General features: G+C 33.2%; 4 protein-coding genes across 4 annotated transcripts; all 4 read left to right on the forward strand.

Annotated features, from left to right (window-relative positions):
* Positions 1-288: 288 nt before the first annotated feature.
* On the forward strand, positions 289-1,834 carry LOC120334425 (uncharacterized). Its single transcript, XM_039401935.2, has 4 exons — positions 289-429; positions 805-963; positions 1,239-1,377; positions 1,587-1,834. Exons 1-4 carry the CDS (start codon positions 344-346, stop codon positions 1,623-1,625), a joined length of 423 nt encoding a protein of 140 aa, XP_039257869.2. The 5' UTR covers positions 289-343; the 3' UTR covers positions 1,626-1,834.
* A 4,231-nt stretch (positions 1,835-6,065) lies between these two features.
* On the forward strand, positions 6,066-7,381 carry LOC120334374 (uncharacterized). The gene is made up of 4 exons (XM_039401878.2): positions 6,066-6,222; positions 6,392-6,547; positions 6,697-6,838; positions 7,270-7,381. The coding sequence occupies exons 1-4, from the start codon at positions 6,128-6,130 to the stop codon at positions 7,321-7,323; spliced, it is 447 nt and encodes a 148-aa protein (XP_039257812.2). The 5' UTR covers positions 6,066-6,127; the 3' UTR covers positions 7,324-7,381.
* An 8,028-nt stretch (positions 7,382-15,409) lies between these two features.
* On the forward strand, positions 15,410-17,344 carry LOC120334373 (uncharacterized). Its single transcript, XM_039401877.2, has 4 exons — positions 15,410-15,559; positions 16,224-16,382; positions 16,663-16,807; positions 17,047-17,344. The coding sequence occupies exons 1-4, from the start codon at positions 15,453-15,455 to the stop codon at positions 17,083-17,085; spliced, it is 450 nt and encodes a 149-aa protein (XP_039257811.2). The 5' UTR covers positions 15,410-15,452; the 3' UTR covers positions 17,086-17,344.
* Positions 17,345-19,026: 1,682 nt separating this feature from the next.
* Positions 19,027-20,264, forward strand: LOC144432392 (uncharacterized). The gene is made up of 4 exons (XM_078120434.1): positions 19,027-19,142; positions 19,318-19,473; positions 19,640-19,793; positions 20,157-20,264. The coding sequence occupies exons 1-4, from the start codon at positions 19,036-19,038 to the stop codon at positions 20,208-20,210; spliced, it is 471 nt and encodes a 156-aa protein (XP_077976560.1). The 5' UTR covers positions 19,027-19,035; the 3' UTR covers positions 20,211-20,264.
* The last annotated feature ends 205 nt before the right edge of the window (positions 20,265-20,469 follow it).

A 20,469-nucleotide genomic window follows, 5' to 3' on the forward strand; every position in this document is an offset into this window, starting at 1 on the left:
TACAATTTGAATCAGACCACCTGCGTGAAAATAATCTGTACATTGTTTATCGCTAGTTGCAATCAATAGGACAAAGAAGTTTTCAAAATCGAAACGATGCCACAAGTTTTCTGCCACAAGGAATTACCTGTAAATAATAAAATTAATTTTTGTTGAAATAAATACAGTCGCTTATAGTATACGTCATAAACATTTTTTCTCTTCCATTTCTCTCAAATATCAAAATTGAAGATTCAAAACAATTTTCTTTTTCAACAATAATGCATTTTTTTTCATTTCAGTCTATCTATTTAACGCCAATCTGCTAAGACAAGTTTTCATATGCTCTTATTGTTGCTTCACAATGAGACTGTTTACGCTGGTCATTTTCGCCACATGTGTTGTGCTGGGTTCGGCGCTTCCTCCACCATGCATGACGAAAAAACCACCGTGAGTATCAAAGACTAACATGTCCAATTGTTTCGAAAGTTGCGTAATTATTTTATTTGTTATTATTACAAATTTTTCAATTTTTTCACGAGAAGAAAATGTTGTTTACGGATAGCTGATCAAAGTGTTGATATGCATATTCACAAAATAATATTAAATTTATCATTTCAAACCCCAAATTTTTTACTAAAAATTAAATTAGAAAAATTTTAAAATTATGCAAGTTTTAAATAATTTGTGTTTGATTGGAAACTAAACAATTGTGTAACTTACTATCTTTCTTTGCGTTATGCTTTTGCGCACTTTGTGTTTGATTATTTTATATGGAAATAATTGCATAGTAGTTATAAAATAAATTATTGCGTAATATTTCAGATCAGAGAACCCCATGAAATGCACACATGTCCCACAGTCGCTGTTTTGCCTTGTTAGACCATGTACTTTTACGGCAATAGAAGGATTGACATTAATAAACCAAAAATTAAAGAGTGTAAAATTAGCGAAAAAAATCAGAGTAACAGTCGATGAATGCAAGTAAGTATAGTTTGATTTTTTAAGGTGTATACCAAGAAAAATAGTATCACGTTTTATTATTTTTGTTTCTGAACCAAAATTGTTTAAATTTTTTTTAAATTTATATATTGCCAAATTAGTCCAGAACGAATTTCTTATTTTATTTTTGAAGAATAATAATATTATCATTTAAAAAAGTTTAATGAGTCGGCCATGGCGAAGTAACTAACATTGTAATCAACTACTGACTATTTCAGAATAATAAAAAAACATTTTTCTATGTTCCCACATAACAGAAAACCGGGTCAGAAATGCTCTGGGTATCGTTGCCCATGTAGGTGCTACAATAAGGGAAAATGGATCTGGGAAGTCGGTATGGTAACAGTGAAAATTAATGGAAACTGGGTATCTGTGCCGAAAGCAGTCAAACTCAGGGTAATTATCTAATATTGCCATTAGGCTTTCTAGATGTATTTGTGTAGACTACACGTGTATTTTAAATCTATAAAAGCAAAGTAATGTAGGCCTTAAGCAATTAAAAAGGTGATGTAGAATAGAAATGAAAAAAGAAATTATGGAATAAGTTGTGTTTTGATAGATTAGCACCAATAGTAACTAAAAATACTACTATTGCATTTTTATAGGTGCCAGGGGGTTGCACGTGCACTGAACCTGATGACTAGAATCGATGGCAGATGAAGAAGTTGAAATAAAGAAAATTGAAATTTTTATTCGTAATTAAATTAATTCTATTTTGAGCGCCATCAATACTGGAGCAATATAAACAAATACAAGCAAATGTGTGCATTTCAAAGTTGCGTTTTATTTTCATATTGAAGCATTTCTATAAAATCCTTCATCAACAATCAGGATTTTCTGTTTATATTTTGACAATATATATACATCTTATAGTGCAGGGGTTGAATTTTTTTTAGTATAAGAGCCGCATGCAGCAATTCAGAAATATGGAAGAACCGCATAATTTTTCAAATTATTAATATTGAAGTTCATTGAATCATTTTCTATTGTAACTGGTACATTGGTCCTAATTTGGGAGATGCGCTGTTGTGTAGTGCGACGCGAAACCGGCGTTTGGGCTAATACTCGCTTCGTGTTGTTGAGATTCAAGACTGCGACAACATCAGCAATATTTTTTTCACAAAATCACGATCAGAGTATAGAAATTTAGCACGATAAATATTCCATGATATACCAAAATTAGATTCAGTTGTTGCATCGAATTTCTTGCCAAATGATATCATAAATTTCTGCCATGCGGGGTTAATTTTGGGCGAGAGGATTGCTGGAGTCCTCGTCTCCGTAGGGTGCAGTGGTTACGGCTTCCTCCACCACGCATCTGGAAACAAATAACTGGCTAACTAATCTCATATTCGACATTGACTGAAACCGGTTACTAACCGGTCGATCGGTCGTGGTTCGCCATATGATGAAGCCGTCGCGTCGGCTGTCCTGTTCCCCGAGATAAATATGCGAATCCTATCTATCACGGCATACCGTAGAAACAAACATTTGACCAGTGTGACGTATGATTCGTCGCTCGACTGATTTAAACTTCCATTTATTTCATAGTATAGATTTTAGAAATTCCATATTACTAAGAAATCAGTCAAATAATCTCCTCTTTCAATATCATCGACATTGTTGCCAATGTCAAACGGGAAACCAATTATAAGTCGATTATAGGTCTATTATAGTCTGGCTGTTCAAAAAATAACAAATAGGGGAGATCTTATGAAATGAATGTTATCCTTGAAAATGTATGGATAGAGATCACAAATCATGGCGTAAAAGGTGGTAAAAATGATTTAATATTTATGAAATGCAATCAAGATATTAATTAGTTAACATCCTCCCATTATAAATTTAGATTGCTGATTGAGTGAGTTTTTGTATGAAATTGAGCCAAAATTATCATCTTTTATTTAAAAACATAGATCCTAAAAAAATCGCATATAAGTATTGAATACAATGGAACTATACACTTCGAGTTTGCATTGTGATGAAAACAGTGTGCGAGAGTAATTTTTAGAAGTTAATTACAAGTACTAGAAATAGACAGCATATTGAATAAGGCAGAACAACCATTGGCGTAAAAAAACAAATCGGGAGAAACATGGCATACGAGAGAAAATCAACATTGGACAAGATATTATATCAGATTTATAATATTTTTCAGCGATAAATAGTTGAGATGTCTATAACGTTACTTAAAGTTTTTAAGTCTAATCCAAAATGAACACGGACTAAAATATGTACCTGTATTGTTATCTATACAATGTTGCAATAACGGTTTAGTAATGAATACATAAAAAATCTCATAATGCTCACGTATTTCAATATTCCATAATTTATATATATGTAGTTCAATTACAATTAATACTGTTTTATTTATTGCCCAATTCAATTGAGTTCAATTAAGTTTCCATAGGAAATAGTTTTAAAAATAAAAATGCGCGTCTGTGTTGAATAAATCACAAGTTCATCCATATAAAATAAGAAAAATTCTGAATAGCAAACTTTTGAATATGATCAGATTTCACCTAACTACGTCGGAGTCTCGAGTTGAATATATCATGTTTGAACCATACATATATAACAACACTTTGGATTTAAGCTGGGTAAGATATACCTAATAAATTTTTATTTTGACATACTCCCCAACATATTATTAGCTCCTAACACAGGGGTCACCAACCTTTTCGAGGCCGAGGGCTACTTTCTGGGTACAGATTAAGCTGCGGGCTACCAGTTCAATGTACTATTCTAAAAAAGCCAGTTTGCTGGATTAAACTTCAATTAATTACTGGTATTTAGTCAAGTAGAGACACTGATAGGATTAGTTCAGAGGTCTCAAACTCAATTTACTTGGGGGCCACTAGGGCAGAGTCTGGATGAGTCCGGGCCGCATCAGGTTTTCCACAATAAAAGCTTAGCAATTCGTTTAAATTTTATTCCTTGTGCACTGCATCTTTAACTGTGCAGATAAAACATGTCGGGATGCTTCTATGCTCAACAAAGAAATATTGCATTTCCCAGTTTTTTGAAATTGTCTGTGCTCATCACCAACCTTTCTGTTTACTGAAACTTCACTTCCAACGACACGTTTAGGGATGTGCGAAATTATAAAATTCCATTTTGTAATAACTGTTGCGCTGATGTTTCAATCAAGCATTTAGCCGATGGACAGTGATGTTTCGCCACATGGGAAACATGGTTACAATGGTTACACTTTTTATATCTCCTCGCGGAACATCAAAAAATGAAAGGGTGAAATTGATAAAGAAAAACGGTGCAATGTAGCGGTTCCCAATGGTGATTTTAAACGGTCAGTTGGGCAACAACTTCATGATTCTCAGATCGCCATGCGACCAATTTAGATGTGTTTTTGATTTCTTTTCCACGCAACACTCGGGAGATGCTCGCGGAACATTAGTTTTCCGCGGAACTCAGTACGGGAAACGCTGTTATATTAAAAGCATTAATCATGCTAACTGAGCTAAGTGACTTGCGGGCCACACTAACATTAAACTTTAATACCAAGGCGGGGGCCACGAACTATCATCCCGCGGGCCGCGAGTTTGAGACCCCTGCGATTAGTGGATCCTTCAGAAAGTCAAACGATTATCACAACGTAGCAAATTAATTTCTATCAATGACACTTGCATTCAAAACTTCGACGTGTAACTTGACACTGTAACTCTGAGCAAGTCTTGTACATTTTCATTAGTGAGGCGTGTTCATTGTTTGTTCTTGGTGGAGTGAGTCGCGGCGGTGTGGCCCATCGTGCTAAGCGCTAGGTTCGCAGGTTAGAATCACATGCGGGAATAGTTAAGTGCGAGAGGATTGCTGGACGCCTCGCCGCCATTGGGTGCTTCACGTAACCGCCGGTCACGGCTTCCTTCGCCATCAAGTCCATGCTTCTGAAAGCAAATAACTAACTAATCCCATACCCGACATGGAATGGTAACCGGACGAGAGGCCGTGGTTCGCCATATGGTTAAGTCGTCATATCGGCTATCTTCTCCCCTGGGATAAATATGTAAATCCCATCCTATCCTGAGTTTATGTCAAAAATGTTGATTCGCAAAGATAGGTTGAACCAAACAATGGTCTCGTAAAATAGAATTGCTGTATGATTTGAATCGAGAGCTGCCCGTACAGCGCTGACCAGTGGGTAGTTAGCGCGGAAGATTACGTGACAAGATGTGAAATATCTCTTCGCTTTGCCGTCGCTACAATCGCCCCACAAATGAGACACACGCAAGCTGTTTTATGGTGGTAAAAATATATCCACCTCCCATTCATCGTGAAAATGGTGGGTTTTTCATCGTTTCCTGCCATTTTTCTTTGGAATCTATAATTGTATCTCTGCTGCTCCACAAACTAGCGGACAAGAAAAAGCGCGGGTTCGTGGAAAGTGATATCAGTGTGATGTCATAATTGGAAGGGTGTTAACTGACCCGTCACATTACTGAGGTCAAATAAAAATCAGATTGATGGTTACAATAAATAATATAGTGTCATTCTCAGTTCCATATAAGTGTGATTTATACAAGAATAGCAGGACAAAATTTAATTGATGTAGCTTACTTATAAGCGCCGTTATTAAGCTTAGTTTGGAACACGCCTGCGGGCGACTTGTATGATCTTCGCGGGCGACTTGGTGCCCGCGGGCAACGCGTTGGTGACCCCTGTCCTAACACATAAGTGGTAAAATGACTGAACACTTTGCGGAAAACTCATCATAAGAATGGAATATTATTATTAAATAGAATGAAAAAATGAAACCTAATTGAAACGACAAAACAATATGAATTGTTTTTACCAAAATCGTAAGTAGTCTGCATGAATGGATAGAAAAAAATTAAGTATTAGCTAAATGTAAAAACAAATAATATATTAATAAAATAAAAAAAATGGAAGAAAGCTTTTAACACACGAATTGTTTATTAGCCTTGAACTATTATTTTCGCTTTTTTTTGGAGCGTTTTATATACAAAAAAATACATTCTCTCGTATCTCTCATGTATCAAAAAAAATATATATATAAAAAGAGTTATAGTTGAGAATATAACTCACCGTATTTTGCCTTTTTTGTTGATTCAAGTCTATAAAAGTAATCGAATAAAGTAAAGTATTCATATGATCTATTCCTCGTGGCAAAATGAGAATATATCTGCTGCTGTGTATTGTTGCGTGTGCGGCAGTTTGCGTTTCGGGATCGTCTCGGGAGCCTCAATGTTCTGTGCAAAATTTGCCGTAAGTATAAGGTATATTGAGTATAATAAAACGTCAAGCCTTTTTTTTCAATTTTTTTGATGGCGACTTATAAATAACAAATGATTGGCATGCTACGTTTTCCAGCTTTCAAAACAGATTTTTTTCTAGTTCATGAAAAAAATCCAAAAATTGCTTTACAATATTTTAGATCGAAAAGACCAAGATCATGCCAAAAGAACAAATGGTCGAAATGTGAAGAGAAAGAATGCTCTCTCTCTATTGAAAAAGGAATACTCACTGAGAATGGAAAATCAAAAGTAGTTGCTATTGTGAAACCAATAAAAGTAAATGGAAAAGAATGCGAGTAAGAATATAATAATATGTTATGTGCGTGTGTTTGTGTGTAAAATCATTGAATTTTAAAGAAAAATGGGTTCTCAAATGGCTTCAAATACGGAAAAGCCTAAATACAATTCGTGAACAAATCCTAAAGTACTGAATTTTTATTTAAAGTAAAAAACACTGGAAAGGTCAAATAAAGCGATGTAGCGGTGGAATATTTCCATGCAGATGTCGAAACTGGGGTATTAAGACAGTCGTAACAGCCTGGATTGGTGGGAAGTGGATGTCTGTTCAAAAATCGGTTGAAATACATGTGAGTATATCGCAAGTCTATGCTTTTTGAAACAACCGTATTGTACAAATTCTATATTTTTCTCGTTTAGGTGTACTAACATTTACATTTGTGATTTAATTTTGTTTGGAAAGTTACTGACTCTTAAAATATGAGAAAGGAGAAAACAATATTTTTGAGCACAAACAAAAGTTATTGTTTGAATTAATTTACTTTTAATAAAATATTCAATTGGTTTTAAATAATTTATTCTTAGGTTTATTTGCCGCTCATGTTAGATCTACTTTTGAAAACTAACACGATCGACTCAAAAAGTAATACTATATGATTCATACTTTAAGCTTACGATCCGCGACAATTTGGAATAGACCAAGTAACGTAATATACTGAAATAATCCGCGATTGGTGTGGTTATTCAATAAAACTTATCTAATTATAAATTTCTTTCCCAGATTCCAGCTGGATGCATGTGCGCTGAGCAGAACATCCTAACAAGGAGTTTGTAATTCAAAAAGTGCTGTTTACTTGTGCGTATACCGGTCAATAAAAATGTGTTTAATTGAACTATGATTTTGTATGGGGTATTGGGTGAACATAATTCTACATTAATAGAATTGAGGCAAAAACGGAAACGCGATACAAACTATAATCACCTTCAGGATTAGAACGCGAGAAATCGTTCAGACTTGCTTAGATTGTTGGTGCCTATTTTGTATAACCACGGAAATATCAGAAGAACGATGCCCGATGATGATATTAAATACAAAACCAGGGTATATTATACAAATAAAAACTTTAGTAGAGCAGTGGTTCTCAAACCGCCCACTTTTTAAAATTCGTCGAGTTTCGCGCCCACATCAAAAACAACTAGTTAAAACAACAAGCTGCAAAAACAAATAGTAAGGCGAAAGTATGTTTTATTCGAAAAACACGTTGAAAATACGTTGATAAAATAACAATCTCTGAACAATAAAAAAATATAAACATCCAAAATGAGGGAGGCAAGATCAAATCTAACAAATATTTCTATTTAGCCTCAAGCCCCATGAAAAAATTGTCTGGGCCCCACTTGTAGGCCCCCCCACCGTTTGAGAACCCTGCCTTCGTTTAGAGTGATAATGTTTTGACAGGCTAGCACAGGGTTGTCCAACCCGTGGTCCGCGGGCCATATGTGGCCCGCGGAAGCATTTCGAGTGGCCCGCGCTTTTTTTCAGTATTGAATAAAAAAAATTGAGTAAAACTATTTCGAGTGATGTAGTAGGTCTATACAAAAATGTGATACAAACGATTTGTTTATTTCCCTGAAGTGCGCTCTGTCAGCCCTTCCAAACGTGCCATGGGTGACATTTTGAATCAAAACCAACTGGGAGGAGATATCGATACATAAAGTTGCCATAGTCGCTTACACACTTGGCCATTTTCAGATAGAGATTTTGTCAAGGAATGTATGTATATCATGTATTTATTAATCGGATTGCCAATGTTTACGTCCGGAAATGAAAGAGGCGTTTGCAAAAATAGCCTGTCTGTACTGGTCTTTTTAAATATTCTAATTGCAAAAGCGGTGAAATTTTCATTGTATTCCTTGGCCCTTGACGAAAGCACTTACATCAAGTTTACGGTTCCGTTGGCGACTTGCGATTTTTGGGGTGAATTTGATGACATGAAATAACCGTGGAGCTCGCAAAAATTGTCCCTGTTGAGGGTACGAATAGCACTAAAGACATTGGTTTGTTAAGAGCTGTGATAAAAATGATCAAGCGTCTTGGCTTGTCTTTGGTGAAACTTTCGGGAATAACGCCCGATGGCGTCCCCTCAATGGTTGGAAAACAACAGTTTTATTGTTCTAAATATTGTGAAAGTTTGATGTTAAGGTTTTGTTTGTTTTTTCATTAACCTGTCGTCAGTGTAGCAAAACTAGTTCATAACTATCATGTCAAGTTGCCCGCGCAATTATTAGTGAACCACATGTGGCCCTTCGGCGAAAAAGGTTGGTCGACCCTGCAACATTAAAGTCTAAAGGTCTAAACGATCACTGCACAGCTCACTTTGTAGAAAATTTTTTAAAAGTCTCGACAACTAGTTAAACAAATTCATTTACAACATTTGACGTATTGCTGAATTTGAAATGAAGCAAAATATTGTCATAGATTTATCACACTCGTCAGCAATACGTGGAATGAGTTAGCATTGGGATGGATTGTAAATATACTATGGCTGCTAATCCCGTTATGGGGATGTAAGAACTGCAAGTTCGTTACGAAGTTTTATGTTTTCATGTGTGCAGTGGCAAGAAAGAGTTGGGATTCTCCACATTTCAGCTCGAATGTAACTGGCAAACCGAGTATATATCATAGTCAGCAAGTGTACTAGTGCGACAGAATAGGTAATTGCATAAAGTCATCACTTTTTGTAACAAAATCTTATTCTAAAATAAAAACATCAACATGGAAGTTGTGAGTAATCGTATGACGCAATACTGAGTATTCTGCACGTTTGTCGTCAACTACAGCTTATCAAGCTGCAAACAAGTTACCACAGGCTAGTGTTAGTTTATTTATAACTACCGCAGACTGAGAAAGCTAAGATCTAATAGCACGGAAGTATTCCACAAGAATAAACAATGGAAAGCACCATATCGTGCAATCATTTTACCACCGAAAAATTCTTTACGTCTGTTACGAAAACAATTGCAATTAATATTTACTTCCGGCGGAAACTGTGGAGTTCATAATAATTTTCGAAGTTGAAAGAGCTTATAGTTCCCAGAAATAAATCTATAAAACGCTTTTCAATTCGAAAACTTCAAATTAGTTTGCAAGTTTAAAAATAACTAGAGCTGCGTGCAGCTTTAACAGGCTTCCCGCGTAAAAAAAAACCGAAGACGCGTTTTGCTCACTGGAGCGTGAAAGCGTGGTCAGTCATGCATAAAATTTGCAAATTATGATGGGGGACTTATTATCTGCATGTGATGTAAATTTCAAGTCTCTAAGTAGTGTCGTTCTCGAGAAGAAGATGAAAATGTAAAATCCTATATTGCTCACTGGAGCGTATCGCCGAGGTCACTCATGCGTATCCTTGATATGTCGTATCCGTAACATGTCCATTAATCATTGTTATGAATTTCAACCCAATAGCATGTATCAATTTTGAGAAATTGCAAAAAAACTGAAAACGCGTTTTGTTCACTGGAGCGTGAAAACGTGGTCAGTCATGCATAAAATTTGCAATTTATGATGGGGGACTTATTATCTGCATGTGATGTAAATTTCAAGTCTCTAAGTAGTGTCGTTCTCGAGAAGAAGATGAAAATGTAAAATCCTATATTGCTCACTGGAGCGTATCGCCGGGGTCACTCATGCGTATCCTTGATATGTCGTATCCGGAACATGTTCATTAATCATTGTTATGAATCGCAACCCAATAACATGTATCAATTTTGAGAAATCGCAAAAAAACTGAAAACGCGTTTTGCTCACTGGAGCGTGAAAGCGTGGTCAGTCATGCATAAAATTGGCATTTTATTGCTAGCTGAGAACTTCTGCACATTTGAGGTGAATTTCAAGTTTGTAGGACCAATTTGAAAAAAAATAATAAAAATAAATAATAAATAAATAATAATAATAATAATAATAAATAAATAATAATAATAATAAAACACAGGAATACAATAGGTTCCCAGCTGACAAGCAGCGGGAAGCCTAATAACAATACAGACTGTAGGCGCTTCGTCATGTAGTAAGAGTATATGAAGTGGTAACTCTTACTCCACGTGCTCTAATCCCATGTACTAATGACGTACTCATTGAAATATTTCGTGACATTTTTTCTGGCAAAGCATAGAATGCTTGCACAAAAAGCTTATTTTCGTAAACCATATAAGGAAACGAATGATGTGTCAACCGCAACATTCATTGGTTGAAAAGTCTTGAAGTCCGAAGTAGCCATTCATGTTCAGTTTATACATCTACTCGAATTGAATTTCGGGAGTTTTCTACTGTCCTTGAAAATGAATACATAAAAGAGCATCAAATTACCCAGCATAACGAAGTTTCGGCATTCCCTTCCCGGATCCCCCAAAATCCCGGATTATCGCAAAAACAACTTTTCTTCATGACATGCGTTTGCAGTAAAACGTAGTTTATCAAGCACGCTTACCACATGCCAGTGTTATTTTAATAAAAAATACCGCTCATACCGTGATATACTTAGCTTGATAAAACGAGCTTCAAATGTTTCATAAACACATATTTATTTCAAAATACTGTGGTACCACGAAAAGCTACCTCAAAGAAAAACTAAAAACAATAAAAAGCACTATATCGTGCATAAATAAATCTATTTTAGGAATTCTCCCGTTCCGATTTTTTATGAAAAAAATGAAATTTGAGTTATTACTTATCTTATTTGCTCCTTCGCTAACTCGATATAGATCTGAAAGTATTTCGTTACAAAAATAAATGCCAGCAATTATAACAACAGCGCAATTCGGTCTTGCAGTAAAAATATCGCCTCCACTTTGTCTACTTTTTACTTACGGAATAGCAGGAAATATTAGGTAAGGAAAGCTTCGACCTAACTATTTGCTTGCTAGGGTTGCCTATTTTTTTTCTTTTAGTTCAGGTTTCTTATGCTTCTTTTTCGGAGGAAAATCGTATTAAAATACAATTAAAAAATTAGGTACTCATTGTTATATCTAACAGCGTCGATGGCCGAATGTCACATTGCATCGAATTTTAAATACCTATTTTTTAAAAACATCTCTTCATTTGAGAAATTTTGTCAATAGTATTCCAGTCTAAGATTCTTCAAATTTGTCCTTCAAAAGAAAGCTTAATCATAGAAAAATTCGAATCCCAGCATTGTTCTTCGTCAATTGAATTGTCATGGTTTTTAAACAAATATTTGTAAAACTGAAAAATTGCGACGAGTTTATTCATTTTTATTGTTACAGTTGACATACTGTAAATTGAAAATAATATTTGACATTTCAATTTTGAGCGATTGAAATTTTCGGCTATTGTCAACTAGCGGTGGTCATTCAAGACCAATTAGAAATTAGATTTTAGAAGTTTTTGATAATTGGCTCTTATATTTTCATTAATATTTCCGTTTTGTTTAAGAAGTACTCTTCCTTTAACTTAAAATATAGGTCTAAAAATTTTTTATTGGAGCAAAAAAATCTGTGTTTATAATAATTTATATTGATGGAAGCTCTAGAGCGGGTAAAAAACCTGCCGTAAGTATAGCAGATATAGCAATGAATAGCTCTCTTATATGTCACCGTTCTTAGGAGTTTATTCGTGATTATAATTTCATTTTATTTTTTTCAATACCACAGATCGAAGAATCCCGACCAATGCGAAACGAAGCCAGTGTCCAAATGTCTACAAAGAGATTGCATTTTTCGTGTTAAAGAGGGTAAATTGAACACTTGGGAAACAGTTAAATTGAGATGGGCATTGAACAAACACGTGGAACAATGCAAGTATGTCTACACTGAGTTTTACTACTACAAATCTATATGCAATCACATCATAGAGTAGTTTTTTTTTTTGACAGTATGAAAGATTTCTCAACTTAACTGATATTTTATTGAAACAATTTAGAATTATCATTCTTTAGTTTAGAATTATACAATTCGAGTCGACCTTGCCGTCTGAATATTGTAATTTATCTTTTTGATATTATCTTTCCGGCACTTGTTCTAGGAACAGGGTATCTGGAAAGAAATGTAGCAACGATATTATTCCGTGCAAATGTAGCCTCAAAGGCAAAACATTATGGGAAAAGGCTTATGTTTGGGTAAAGATCTCTGGGAAATTAGAAGTAAAAAAACGCTGGATCAGATTCACGGTATTTTGTTTTATGTATTTACAATTTTATAAAGACAATGAAAAGAGTTAGGGGTGATAGCAAAGGAAAAGTATGTTAAACTATCTATGACGTCATCTGACCTATGATGTCACAAAATGTCATTCAATGTGCACTGTGTGGTGAACTTACATAACTGATAGGTTTCGAAATATATTTACATCATTAAAATATTTGAAACTTTGATCCGATTAAATTACTAATAAATTTGGGTACAAGTGTTGTGCATTTTCAGACTTATAGTTTTATGTACAAGTTATGTTATTTGAAGCACTTTAACAATATATATCTGTATTTTTATGTTTTTTTTGGTGTGAAATATGCCTCCGTACAAAATTTATATATATTGTAAACAAGATCAAAAACATGAAAATAGAATATTGATAGAATTAAAAATTACTAAATTATAAGAATGTGACATTTCAAACCTTCGAAAATGTTATTAATTCTCGACAAAGCTAGAGTTTTGATTAACAACAATTTATACTATTATTCTTGACTTTTTAATTTTTTTTTCGGATCCCAGATGGATGCATGTGTGCAGTGGTTAATGTACCTCCTAGATAAATCAGCTTTCCTTTCAATTGCTGGCAAAAATTAGAACATTTAATTATGGTTTGAAACATTGGCGCTTATAATGTGTTTTTTGTTTGCTTTTTCTTAACGTTTGTTCAAAAATAATGTAATGCATTGAAATCCTAAACTGTGAAAAATAAACTGTTATAGACTAATTTTGAATATTTTGACAATAAAATAAATTGTATTCCAGACAACATTGTTTGATTAGTTTATAACGATAGTAAGGCTAGTTTGAGTAAACAATATGATACTTGTTTTTGTGGTTTTATTACAGAGCGAAAAATACTCAAAAAACAGTAACTTGTGAATTGATGGACAAATGTAAATTGGTGGAAAAGCATCAATATTAACCCCCAAAAATAAGGTTTTAGAATTAAATATATACAAGGATTCAGAACTCTTCATTAATACTCCACTATTGTCTTGTGTCCGCTAAAATTAGTAAAGAATACATGTTTCTAGTTGAAGAAACAAAAGTACGACACAATTTGCTTTTTATTTTTTATTTTATTGGAAATCTGACAACTCAGGTATTGGTAGAATCAAAGAATCGAGTAATAGACAAAGGACCCAGGTCAAATTCTTCGAGTCTGTGACGTCATAATGAAAACGCTGAAACACATGATATCGAACCTGTTGTAGCAATGCGCGCTCACCAATAATTGAGGTGGGAATTTGTGTGACTATTTTAAAAAACAAAACAAAAAACTTCATTTGGACTTGGATTCATTTTCGTTATTATTGATAATTTCACATTTTGTGTTGCATTGTCGATGCAGGCGGTATTTCCGACTCACCAGTACAATCTCGTACATCTATCTGCTAACACCTCATTGCTCATGCAAAAATCCCAAAGTCACTCGTTGTTGTGTTTTTCTGTAGGATTAACATTGTTGTGAGCAGAATTCTTTTGCTATAGTCTGGAGAGGTTTTATATCAGTGATTTGGTTAACAACGAACAAAGTACAATTGTTTTTCATGATAAGAGCCTGTGATTCGGCATCAATGCATTTTTCTAGCGATCTAATGACCGATCACATTATAATTTTATTAAATATGTTTTGTATACTTATCTTTTTAAAGTTGAGAATACATAACGAAGGCTTTTATACGTGAATACACAATTGAATAAGAAATTAGGTGAAAAATTCGGTCCTTCCGTATGGTATGTGTACCAGGTTAGGGTTAGGCCATATTTTTATTCCGATTTTCCTTATTTTACTTCTATTCTACGAGTTCAGAGACTGTCTCTGTCAGCCACGTGAATATACCCACTGCCCATAGGCTTCCGTCACTTTAGACAACTTAATGTAAAGTAGTCGGAAAAAATTAGTTACCTCCATATTGGTACACATACTACTGGAGCGCCAAAAATTCCATATAAAATATCGAATTCCTATCAACTTTAAGTGCGGATTCAACTTTCGGTCTACTCGTATTTTAAATATATGAAAAAAAAAAAATTATTCACCGCTCCATGGCATTTCAAAAACAAAAATTTATTTTGTTCATTTTGAATGACAATTATTTATTTTTTAATAAACCACGGCATCACAAAAAGTTCTGAACGGATTAAACTACAACCATTGGGAAGTATGGTTGAGATGGATTAGATGGAAATTTCAGATTTAAAAACCTCAATTTTTTATAATGAAAAATATGGTTTTTCATCATTTAGCCCTAAAATAGAATAAGTTAAGTGTTCAATATTTCAAGTGAAAAAATTGTTATTTTCAAAAATACGATAAAATCTATTGAATGTTCAAATATTTTAATATTCAATTCGGCTATTTAGTGGTATAATTGGTTTAAATGAGTTTTTGACAGTTAACATTTGTTTATATAAATTGTAACAAATACAATTTGAATCAGACCAACCGTCTGAAAATAATCTGACGTGAAGCTGTACATTGTTTATCGCAGGTTGCAATCAATAGGACAGAGAGTGTTTTTTAAATCAAAACGATGCCATAAGGAATTACCTGCAAATAATAAAATTAATTTTCGTACAAATAAATACAGATGTCATAAACTTTTTTTCTTTCATTTCTCTCAAATATCGAAATTTCAGATTCAAAACAACTTTTTTCTTCAACAACATTTGCGTTTTTTTCATTCCAATCTTTCTATATAACGCCGATCTGCTGAGACAAGTTTCATATGCTCTTATTGTTGCATCACAATGAAACTCTTTACGCTCGTGATTTTCGCCACATGTGTGGTGCTAAGTTCGGCGAACATGAAAAATAAGAAGATGCCATTTCCGGCATGCATAACAAAAGAACCACCGTGAGTATTGAAGACTAAGAAGTCCAATTGTTTAAAGAGTTATTATTACTTATCGATCTTTAGATCGGTATGTATGTTGATAAATATTTGCCTATTTGTCTGTCTGTTTGTCTATTAGATGCACGCGATATCTCACAAAGGCGTGATTTAAACTGCTCCAAATTTTGCATGTGCATTCATCATATCTCGGACCAGACGCCTATTGATTTTGGATGAATTATGTCGAATAATTAGCGAGTTATTACTTAATTAGTGATGAGACACGCGGTGTCACTATAGAGTCATGAATCGAAACCGCAGTCTCTATCGATAAGTCTTCGGTCTCCGTCCGATATTCTCATTTTATTTGTTATTTTATTTTTTTTACAAATTTTTCAATTTTCTCACAAGGAGAAAATGCTGTTTATGGATAGCTGATCAAAGTGTTATATGCATATTTACACAATAATAATAAATTTTTTTTTTTTTTCAAACTCCAAGTTTAACGAAAATTAAATTAAAGTAAGTTTAAACCTACGCAAGTTCTGAATAATTTGTGTTTAATTAGTAATTATGTAACTAACTACCTTTCCTTGCGTTATGCTTTTTTGCAAATTGTGTTTGATTATTTATATGTTAATAATTGCATGGTATTTATGTAATAAATTAATACGTAATATCTCAGATTAGAGAACCCCATGAAATGCACACAGTTCCCACAGTCCGTGAGGTGCCTTCATAGATGGTGTACTTTTACGGCAGAAAAAGGCATGATATGGATAAACAATAAATTCGAAAGTGTAGAATTAGCGAAAAAAATCAAAGAACCAGTCGAAGAATGCGGGCAAGTATATATAGTTTGATTTTTTAGTGTGTATACGAAGAAAAATATTATCACGTTTTATTGTTTGTTTTTTTGAACCAAAATTGGTTATATTTTTTTTTCAATTTATATTTTGCCAAATTAGTCCAAAACGAATTTCTTTCTTCGATTTTGCAGAATAAAAATATGTTATTTTTTATTTTAAAATGTTTAATAAATTGACAAATAAATTAACTTTTCAATCAACTGAGATATCTTTGAAAATATTAAAAAAAAATTTTCCATTGTTTCCACATAACAGAAAAGCGGGGCAGAAATGCTCTGGTCATCGTTGCCCATGTAAGTGCAAAACTAAGGGAAAATGGATCTCGAGGGACGGTGTGGTAAAAATGAAAATCGATGGAAAATGGGTAAAATCTGTTCTGAAACCAGACATTCTCATCAGGGTAATTATCTATTATCGCCATAAATTTTTCTATATGTGTTTGTGTAGACTATACATGTATTTTTGATTTATAAAGCTAGGTAATGTAGGCCTCAAGTAAAAGGTGATATAGAATGGAAATGGAAAAAAAATAATAGAACGAGTTATGTTGCGATTGATTAGCACCCGTAATAATTAAAAATATAATATCAATGTAAAAATAATAATTTTTTTTCAAATAATATTTATTGTATTTTATAGGTGCCAGGGGGTTGCACGTGTACTGAACCTGATGACTAAATTCGATGGCTGATGAAGCAGTTAAGATAAAAAAAAAAATTGAAATTTTTATTCGTAATTATTAATTTCTATTCGGAGCGGCATTATTTCTGGAGCAATATAAACAAATACAAGCAAATATGTGCATTTCGAAGTTGAGTTTTCTTTTCATATTGAAGCATTTCTATGAAATCCTTCATCAACAATCAGGAATTTATGTTTATATTTTGACCATTTATATGTATCTTATATGTCACAAAAATAAATTAACACAAAATATATCGAGATGTAAAAACTTGGCATTATGATGGTAAAACAAAAATAAAATTTGTATACCCGCAAAAATTACTCATGTACAAATGTACTACGAAGTATTACGTTGGTTTATTAAATAAATTTTATAATATAGATTATAGAAGTTCCATATTACTAGGAAATTAGTCAAATAATCTCCTCTTTCAATGTCATCAAAATTGTTGCCTATGTCAAACGGAAAACCAATTATAGGTCGATAAAAGCCTGGCTGTTCAAAATAATATCCAACAGGGGGAATCTTATATAAGAAAGGTTATCCTTGGAAATGTATGGATAGAAATCACAAAGCATGGCGTAAAATCTGGTAAAAATAATTGAATATTTATGAAATTCAATTAAGATATGAATTAGTAAACACCCTTTCATTAGAAAAGATTATCATCTTTTATTTAAACAACACTTATATATTAAAAATAAGCATTTAAAAATATTGAAAGCAATGGTACTAGACACTTCAAGTTTGCACTGTGTTGAAAACAGTGTGCGAAAGTAATTTTAACAAGTTAATACAAGTGCTAGAATGAGACACCACATTGAATAAGATAGAATAAATATTGGCGCAAAGAAAAATAATTCAGGAGGGGTATGGCATATTTATACGAGAGAGAATCAACATTGGACAAGATACTATATGACATTTAGAATTTTCTTTAGCGATAATTAATTAGGATGTCCATAACGTTACTTGGAATTTTCAAGTCTAATCAGGAATGAACACGGACTGAAATATGTACCGGTATTGTCGTCTAAACTAAACAATGTCCCAATAACGATTTGACAATAAATACATAAAAAATTTAATCTTGAAATGGCTCGTGTATTTCAATATTACCCAACATATATATATAGTTCAATAACGATTAAAACTGCTTTATTAATTGCAATTAATTTAATTGCTCAATTCAATCGCATGTTAATGGAGTTGTCATTAGAAAAAGATTCAAATTTAACAATGCATGTCTGTGTTGAATAACCCACAATTTCCTAAACAAAAAATGAAAAAAATCATAAATTTGAAACATTTGAATGTCGTGATATTGTACCTAACGACGTGTGCGTTCTAAGTTAAATATATCATGTTTGAACTACACATATTTAACAACAATTGCGGATTACTAGGTTAGAGATAAAATGTCAACTGGATTAGATATAACAAATCAAACTGTTTTACATATTTTTTCCAACATACTCAGACCGCATAAGTGGGAAAATGGCTAACACTTTATTACGGAAAACTCATCGTATAAATAAGACTATTATTATTAAACGGCATGAAAAAATGAAATCTAATTAAAACAGCAAAATAACAGTATGAATCGTTTTTGAAATTAATCGCAGCCCTTTTTATTAAAATCACAAATAGTCTACATAATTGAATAAAAAAATGGAGGATCAGGTAAATATAAAAACAAATATTGGGAAAAAGGGAAAGGTCCTTTCAGAACACGAATTGTTTATTACCCTTGAATTATTATTTTTGCTCTCCTCAGAGCGTTTTATACAAAAAAATACATTCTCTCATATTATAATATATAAAAAAAAATCATAGTCAAGAATATACCTTACGTCATCGTGATTTGCCTTTCTTGTTGATTCATGTCTATAAAAGTAAGCGAATGAGGTAAAGTATTCCGATGATCTATTGCTCGTAGCATAATGAGAATTGTTCTGCTGCTGTGTATTGCTGCGTGTGCGGCAGTTTGCGTTACGGGTTCGTCTCGAAAGCTTCCATCTCTGCCGCCATGTTCTGTGAAAAGTTTACCGTAAGTATAAGATATATAGAGTATAAGAGGATAATAAAACGTCAAGGTTTTTTTTCTTTCATATTTTTTGATGGCGACTTATAAATAACAAATGATTGACATGGTACGTTTTCCTGCTTTCAAACGTGATTTTTTCTAGTTTAAAAAATCAAAATGTTAATTTATAACCTTTTAGGTCGAAAAGACCAAAATCATGCCAAAAGGACAAAAAGTCGAAATGCGAAGAGAAAAAATGCTATTTTAATATTAAAAAAGGGATACTCACTGAGAACGGAAAATCAAAAGCAGTTAATATTGTGAAAGAATTTATAGTAAATGGAAGCGAATGCGAGTAAGAAATGTAAAAATATATTATGTGAGTGTGCGTTTGTGTGACTGTGTGTGTATGTGTGAACTCATTAGGTTTGACATAAAAATGATTTTCAAATGGCTTTAAATACGGAAAAGCATAAATACAATTCATGAACAAATCCTAAATTACTGAATTTTATTTCAAGTAAACAACACTGGAATGGTCTAATAAAGCGATGCAGCAGTGGAATAATTCCATGCAGATGTCGAAACTGGGGTGTTAAGACATGGATAAAAGCTTGGATTAGTGAGAAGAAAGATGGGAAGTGGATGTCTGTTAAAAAACCGGTTAAAGTAAATGTAAGTATGTTGCAAGTCCTTGCTTTTTGAATAGAACGTGTTGTACACATTCTAGTTTTTTTTTGTTTATATATATATACTAACATGTATGGTTTGTGCTTTGATTTTTTGAGGTACTGACTTAATATATTTTTAATATATTATTTAATTGGTTTTATTTAATTTATCCTTAGGTTTATTCACCGCTTATGTTTGATCCATCTTCAAAAACTAACACGATCGACCCACAAAGTAATACTATATGAGTCATACTTTTAGCTTACAATACGCGGCAATTTGGAATAGACCAAATAACGTAATGTGCTGGAATAATCCGGATTGGTTATTCAATAAAACTGATCTGATTATAAATTTCTTTCCCAGATTCCAGCTGGATGCATGTGCGCTGAGCAGAACATCCTAACAAGGAGTTTGTAATTCAAAAAGTGCTGATTACTTGTGCATATACCGATTAATAAAAATGTGTTTAATTCAACTATGATTTTGTATGTGGTATTGGCTGAACAAAATTCTACATTAAGAGCATTGAGGCAATAACAAAAACGCGAAACAAACTATGATCACCATCAGGATCAGAACGCGAGAAATCGTTCAGACTCGCTTATATTGTTGGTGCCTATTTTGTATAGCCACAGAAATATTGAAAGAACTATGCCCGACGATGATATTAAATACA

The sequence above is a fragment of the Styela clava genome, chromosome 15 (assembly GCF_964204865.1).
Source record: "Styela clava chromosome 15, kaStyClav1.hap1.2, whole genome shotgun sequence".
Classification (NCBI taxonomy): domain Eukaryota; kingdom Metazoa; phylum Chordata; class Ascidiacea; order Stolidobranchia; family Styelidae; genus Styela; species Styela clava.

Coding starts and splice junctions, on each gene's coding strand:
- LOC120334425 (XM_039401935.2), top strand. CDS start 344: ATGAGACTGTTTACGCTGGTCATTTTCGCCACATGTGTTGTGCTGGGT. Junction 430..804: donor TGCATGACGAAAAAACCACC/GTGAGTATCAAA, acceptor GTAATATTTCAG/ATCAGAGAACCCCATGAAAT. Junction 964..1,238: donor GTAACAGTCGATGAATGCAA/GTAAGTATAGTT, acceptor CCCACATAACAG/AAAACCGGGTCAGAAATGCT.
- LOC120334374 (XM_039401878.2), top strand. CDS start 6,128: ATGAGAATATATCTGCTGCTGTGTATTGTTGCGTGTGCGGCAGTTTGC. Junction 6,548..6,696: donor GTAAATGGAAAAGAATGCGA/GTAAGAATATAA, acceptor TTTTATTTAAAG/TAAAAAACACTGGAAAGGTC. Junction 6,839..7,269: donor AAAAATCGGTTGAAATACAT/GTGAGTATATCG, acceptor TTTCTTTCCCAG/ATTCCAGCTGGATGCATGTG.
- LOC120334373 (XM_039401877.2), top strand. CDS start 15,453: ATGAAACTCTTTACGCTCGTGATTTTCGCCACATGTGTGGTGCTAAGT. Junction 15,560..16,223: donor TGCATAACAAAAGAACCACC/GTGAGTATTGAA, acceptor GTAATATCTCAG/ATTAGAGAACCCCATGAAAT. Junction 16,383..16,662: donor GAACCAGTCGAAGAATGCGG/GCAAGTATATAT, acceptor TCCACATAACAG/AAAAGCGGGGCAGAAATGCT.
- LOC144432392 (XM_078120434.1), top strand. CDS start 19,036: ATGAGAATTGTTCTGCTGCTGTGTATTGCTGCGTGTGCGGCAGTTTGC. Junction 19,143..19,317: donor TGTTCTGTGAAAAGTTTACC/GTAAGTATAAGA, acceptor ATAACCTTTTAG/GTCGAAAAGACCAAAATCAT. Junction 19,474..19,639: donor GTAAATGGAAGCGAATGCGA/GTAAGAAATGTA, acceptor TTTTATTTCAAG/TAAACAACACTGGAATGGTC.